Source organism: Octopus sinensis, linkage group LG1 (assembly GCF_006345805.1).
Source record: "Octopus sinensis linkage group LG1, ASM634580v1, whole genome shotgun sequence".
Classification (NCBI taxonomy): domain Eukaryota; kingdom Metazoa; phylum Mollusca; class Cephalopoda; order Octopoda; family Octopodidae; genus Octopus; species Octopus sinensis.
Genome location: NC_042997.1, coordinates 146,752,002 through 146,759,414, shown reverse-complemented (window position 1 = coordinate 146,759,414; position 7,413 = coordinate 146,752,002). Strand labels below are relative to the sequence as shown.

General features: G+C 35.2%; 1 protein-coding gene across 1 annotated transcript; it reads left to right on the top strand.

Moving 5' to 3' along the window:
- The first annotated feature begins 1,163 nt into the window (after positions 1–1,163).
- Positions 1,164–1,793, top strand: LOC118764243 (tigger transposable element-derived protein 1-like). The gene has a single exon (XM_036504789.1). The coding sequence runs from the start codon at positions 1,164–1,166 to the stop codon at positions 1,791–1,793; it is 630 nt and encodes a 209-aa protein (XP_036360682.1).
- Positions 1,794–7,413: the final 5,620 nt, after the last annotated feature.

Genomic DNA, 7,413 nt, shown 5'->3' with positions numbered 1-7,413 from the left:
ATCTTCATCAGTTGAGCATGTCTCTTAGTGGCTGATGATATGTTGATCTCTGAGTAGCAGGAGTAGTGGGGAAGCCTCATAGCCATGCTTTGAGAGGAATTCTTTGGGATTTGAATAATTCACCTCTGGAAACATGCGCATTCTGTAGGCCAATTATATCATTAATACACAGCGGCTACTCAGCATCTAGTTTCTCTATAATCGTCATGATAATAATAATAATAATAATAATAATAAAATAATAATAATAATAATAACAATAATAATAATAATAATAATAAAACAATGATAATTAATTAACAACAAGTATCAATGCTTATAATATGCGGAAAGAGACCTTGTGAGACCTCTGACAACAGGATGCTGTCCGCTCTCATAGAACAAACAAGATCGAGCGTTCTGAGAATTAAAACAACAACAACAACGACGACGATAATAATAATAATAATAATAATAATAAAATAATAATAATAATAATAATACAGCGTACCCCCGTTTATTCGCTGTTCGGCATTCGCGGTCGTAGATATTCAAGGAATTAGTAATTGTTCACGGAAACCACCGTGTATTCGCGGAATCGTAAATATTGACCGCGATTTTTATGGCATTTTTCGTGGCAATATGTATTTTCTCACACTTTTTAAGGCTAAACTATTGATGATAATATACCGTATTTGCCGGTTTACTGGACGCCCCTTCGCAGCTGATTAGAATCACGTCGCTTTATTCTTTTAGATACAAGTACACTGTATCTTCTATCTCTTATTCCCGCTTTCAATTAAAGCTTGCTAATTAGTATAACGACTATCAACTCTTTTATGAAAATCATCGCTACATTTGATCACACACAATGTTTATTTCAACAGGATAATTTTTAAGGTCGCGAGCCAATATAGTCTCATAAATCATACCGGCAGCTCGACAGAGGAGACGGTGCAGAAGGCACCGAAGAACCGCAACCAAGACCATTGACAACACCGGATCCCTAAAACATTTCAAACCAGCAAGGGATGGTTTGACCCTTTCCATAAACGTTTTAAAATAAAGTGTGTTTCCCTGCATGGAGAGACTGCAGCAGCCTACAAAAAAGCCACGAGAAGTACCTCGAGACTTTCAGGTAGATCATCGAGGACAAGAGATACAAGCCGGAACTGGTTTTCAGTATGGACTCAACTGGCTTGTTCTGGAAGAAGATGCCTTCCAGAACGTTCATCATAAAGGACGAAACCAGAGCCCCAGCATTTAAGGCACTGATGGACAGAGTGATGCTAATTACTTGTGGCAATGATGTTGGCTTCATAATGAAACCAGGACTTATCTACAAGTCCGCGAGCCCGTGGGCCTTCAGAAATAAGAATAAAATTCTGCTTCCTGCCCACCGGATGCACAACCTCAAGGCCTGGATTATCAAAAGCCTAACTCTGAATTGGCTCCACCAATGCTTCATTACTCAAGCCAAGGAATGTCTCCAAAGTGTTTGCACAGAATTCAAGGTGTTGCGTGTTTTGGATAATGCTGGTGGTCACTCTTTGGATTTGAATCACAAGGGAGTCCAAGTCCATTTCCTCCCTACCAACACCACCTCCCTCATCCAACTTATAGATCAAGGCGTGATTCGTGCCTTCAAGGTACTTTACACTCGGAACTCTCTCCAATACCTTGCGGACGCAATAGATTCGAACGAGAATTTCAAGTTAAATGAGTACTGGCGTAATATCACGATCGCAACGTGCCTGTCAGTCATCTATGCCGCTCTTATAGACATGAAAAAAGAAACCCTCATCGCACGCTGAAAGAAAGTGTGACCAGAGTGTGTCCAGGACTACGAGGGCTTCTCACCTGAAGAAATTCAGCACCAGGCTGTCAACAATGCGGTGAAACTGGCAAAGGTACTTGGTGGCGAATGCTTTGACGACATCACACAAGATGAGGTCAACGACCTCATCGATGCCCCACTCTGAAACCCTGACAGACGAAGATTTGTTGGAGTTAAAGAAATTTGCCAGTGAAGGGGTGGGGAGAAAGCGCCAGATCCAGAGGAAGAAGCGGAGGAAGTGGGTCTGGCAATCGCATGTCCGAACTTTTAAGGACAGCAAAGGAATTGCAAGGGAACGCGGAAGCATGGGATCCCTATATGGTTCGGTCGCTCCAATTTAAAAATGCCATCACTACTGCCATGTAGATTACACAAGACTCTACTCAACACCAGAAAGAAACAATGACAGCAACTTCCCATCAACAATGTTCCTCAAACCCACCAAGAAAGCTTTGCACGACATGCCCCTCTCTCTCTCTCTCTTCTCTCTCTCTCTCTCTATATATATATATATATATATATATATATATATATACACACACACGCACACACCCACACACACACACACACACACACACACACACACACACACACACATATATATACATATATATATATTGGTATATAACACATATACATATACATACATTCCTATTTATATATATGGTGCAATATAATACTTGTAAAAAAATGAATAGAAATGGCTATTCTAATAATTTCTCCATTTTAATAATTAGATGTTCATAAGTTTACAAACTGATACATACGTATGTGTGTGTTGGTGTTTGAATGTGTCAATGTTTGTAATTAAACACTCCATATTTAAACAGGGAATAACAAACTCTAAAATAGCAGTTTGAAAACCGCTTTTAAGTGAGAAACTCCTATCAGAGTCACCTTTTGTAAACTTATAAACATCAAAATATTAAGATGAAAAAATTATCAGAAAGCCATTTCTTTTGATTTTTTGAAATATATATAGTATACACACACACACACACACACACACATATATATATATATATATGTGTGTGTGTGTGTGTGTGTGTGTGTGTGTGCGTGCGTATATGATTGTATGCATATACACACACAACATACTCATACACACGAGTACTTGTTTCTATGTTCTGTTATCTAGTGTGTAAGATTGGCTCCCGACAAATAAACTTTGCAAAAACTTTTGCAACCATTTTATAATAACCGACGAACTATTGTTAATGGTTTCGTAAATGGTTTCGTATGACTTCGCTAAATCATAAGAAACTTGTACTTTATATCTTGTGTCAATGTAATACTATTTCTACATTTTATCTTATAACTATTGGATGCGTTATACATTTTTTTCATATATTACTGTGAAAATTAATAATGTTTATATCAGTTGACAGAATATTTACTACATTGTTCTGTCTACACGTATCAAACTTGAAACTTTTGAGCTCCACCTTTGTTTCATACTTCAGAAAACTAGCCATAATGCTATTTAATACGTCTTCGATTTCTTCTTTTCCTTTCGCTGGTTGTAGTCTGCATCTACCTGGAGAACTACTTTGAAGGATTCTAGACAATTATAGTCGAACCCTAATATGTAATCTAATATTAACTTTTATCGATGTCTATTTATAGAATGGTTTAATGTAGCTACGTTTCTATAGAGGGTTACTTCTCTTTAGCTAGTTATCTCCCTTGATAGATTCATACACCGCAAGATATTTGTACCCATTTACACGAATACACACGCACACACACACCACACACACACACAACACACACACACACACACACATATATATACATATAATATATTGGTATATATACACATATACATATACCTACATTCCTATTTATATATGTGCAATATAATACTTGTAAAAAATGAATAGAATGGCTATTCTAATAATATTCTCCATTTTAATAATTAGATGTTCATAAGTTTACAAACTGATACATACGTAGTGTGTGTTGGTGTTTGAATGTGTCAAGGTTGTATTAACACTCCATATTTAAACAGGGAATAACAACTCTAAAATAGCAGTTTGAAACCGCTTTTAAGTGAGAACTCCTATCAGAGTCACCTTTTGTAACTTATAAACATCAAATATTAAGATGAAAAAATTATCAAAGCATTTCTTTTGATTTTTTGAAATATATAATAGTATACACACACACACTACCACCACATATATATATATATATAATGTGTGTGTGTGTGTGTGTGTGTGTGTGTGTGTGTGTGTGTGTGTGCGTATATGATTGTATGCATATACACACACAACATACTCATACACACGAGTACTTGTTTCTATGTTCTGTTATCTAGTGTGTAGATTGGCTCCCGACAAATAAACTTTGCAAAAACTTTTGCAAACCATTTATAATAACCGACGAACTATTGTTAATGGTTTCGTCGAATGGTTTCGTATGACTTCGCTAATTCAGAAGAACTTGTACTTTATATCTGTGTCAATGTATACTATTTCTACATTTTATCTTATAACTATTGGATGCGTTATACATTTTTTTCATATATTACTGTGAACATTAATAATGTTTATATCAGTTGACAGAATATTTACTACATTGTTCTGTCTACACGTATCAACTTGAAAACTTTGAGCTCCACCTTTGTTTCATACTTCAGAAAACTAGCCATAATGCTATTTAATACGTCTTCGATTTCTTCTTTTCCTTTCGCTGGTTGTAGTCTGCATCTACCTGGAGAACTACTTTGAAGGATTCTAGACATTTAGTCGAACCCTAATATGTAATCTAATATTAACTTTTTCGATGTCTATTTATAGAATGGTTTAATGTAGCTACGTTTCTATAGAGGGTTACTTCTCTTTAGCTAGTTATCTCCCTTGATAGATTCATACACCGCAAGATATTTGTACCCATTTACACGAATACACACGCACACACACAAACGCATACAAGCGTACACATGCGTGCATGTGAGTATATATCTATCTATCTATCTATCTATCTATCTATCTATCTATCTATCTATATATATATATATATATATATACACACACACACATGCACGCACACACTCGCACGCATACATATATATCATACATGTACACACATACATATTGCTTTCCGCACTGTTTTCGGCCGCAATAACAGGATTTCCGCAAAGTAGGGACACCATATTTACAGTATTTATTTAACATGTATTTGGAGTTTTAAAACCCTTCCTGTACTGTTAACAACCCACCCATTACAGTAGTCTATTAATAACAAGGACAACTGTTAAGCAATAACATTTTAGATTAAAAAAAATAAAGATTGCTACTGTTACACAGGCTAGATTACAAAATAGAAAACTGAGATTCGTCGTCTCTCTCCATTGCACCAATCACAGCCCGTCTTAAGTTCAAATACCCCTGTATATGCTTTTTTGCTATTTTACGCTTGTTTTGTTGTTCCTAGACTAGGAAATAATATTTATTATTAATATTTTAATGGATTTAATGAAAAATTTTAGGCGTTCATAAATATATATATATATTTTAAAAATCCGCGAAGTTGTGAATACGCGGTAGTTGAACAGCGAAGTAGCGAGGGATCACTGTAGTTTAACTCTAAGTTAAATCTGCTGCCTTAGCTAGTTCAATTGTTAGTTGTCAATGCAGGACTAGTTGCAGTCATCTTTGTTGTTGTTGTTGTTGTTTAGATCAGGTCAAAGTTGACCTAACAGCTCTAAAATCAAAGGCGTTCCCATCATGACCATCGCATCGAATTTTTTCAGTCAGTATTTATAGAATTATGCTACTTAATGTAAACTTCTGGTTCAAAGGCAGTGGGTTGAAGTTTGAAAAAAAAAACTTGATTGATATTTCGATTGTGTGGCAAGAAGCTTGCTTCCCAACTATATACTTCCGAGTTCAGTCCCACTGCGTAGTACCTTGGGTAAGCGTCTTCAATTATAGTCTCGGGCCGATCGAAGCCTTGTGAGTGGATTTGGTTCACGGAAACTGAAAGAAGCTCGTTGTACACACACACATACACATACGCATATGTATACATACATACATATATATATATATATATATATATATATCTATATATATATATATATATATATATATATATATATATATGCATATATATATAAGATATATTTATAGGAATATATTTATGTGTGTGTGTGTGCCTTTGTGTCTGTGTTTGTACCCCACAACCGCTTGACAACCCGTGTTGGTATGCTTATGTCCTTGTAACTTACATACAAACATAGTTTTTGGGAACCATGTAAAGAAACACGTGCATTCTCCCGGACTATTTTCCCCTTCCTCCTTTTCCTCCTCTCTCGATTTTCCCCACTATCCGAAGCGACACGCTCGAAACGTCGCTTTTAAACCTATTCTATGTATAAACTTTGACTGAGCGTCAATCTAATTTAACCACTAAGTTTCTCCAATTGAGTTTTGTTGATTTTTTTGTTGTTTAACCTGTCTTTTGTGTTCTTGCCTATATGAATACACACACACACGCACACACACACACACACACGCACACACACACACACACACACACATATATATCGTAAAACATATTTGTCAACTAAATGTGGCGGTGCCATAGAGGACGATGTTACTGTTGTTTTTAGCCCTAAGAAGACATCTCCTTCAGCTGGCTAACGACACGCTGTCTGTGTCCGATTAGTATTTACGAATACTAATCGGACACAGATAGTTTGTCGTTAGCCAGCTGGAGGACATGTCTTCCTGGGGCAAAAAACAACAGTAACATCGTCCTCTATGGGACCACCACAACCTATATATATATATATATATATATATACATATACTGTGTTCTTGCTTGTATATATATATATCGATAAACATATACACACATACATACAGGAGTATGTAGGTGAACCGCGATATGGCGAGGGAATATTGTATATCATATATATTATGAATGCATGTATTTATATATGTACATATGTACGTACGTTTGTGTGTGTGTATGTGTATACACATATATGAACATATATATATGTATATATATATATATATATATATATATATGTATACATACATATATATATATATATATATATGTATACATACATATATATATATGTCTACACACACACACACACACACACACACCCACACCTACACACACACACACATATATATATATATATATATATATATATACATGCATACATACATACAGATAGATAGGTATATAGATAGATAGATAGATAGATAGATAGATAGATAGATAGATAGATAGATAGATAGATAGATAGATAGATAGATAGACATGCCACGCTTTAGTAATAAACTCACACATAGTTGCAGAAAAAAATTTAAGGAAAAAAATCCAAAAAGAAATTTTTCATCTTTGAATATAAAATTATGACTTTGAAATGAGTTTTATGCAATAAATGTTAAAATAAACTATTATAGAGAAACTAGATGCTGAGAAGTTGCTGCGTATTAATGATATAATTGGTCTACAGAATGCGTTTACTTTGTGTAATAAATAACTCACTTGTTCTAGTGCATAGAAAGCTAATAATATGCAACAGAGATGGCAGAACACTTAGGAGAAAAGTTACCGGTCATATAAAT

Coding starts and splice junctions, on each gene's coding strand:
- LOC118764243 (XM_036504789.1), top strand. CDS start 1,164: ATGGACTCAACTGGCTTGTTCTGGAAGAAGATGCCTTCCAGAACGTTC.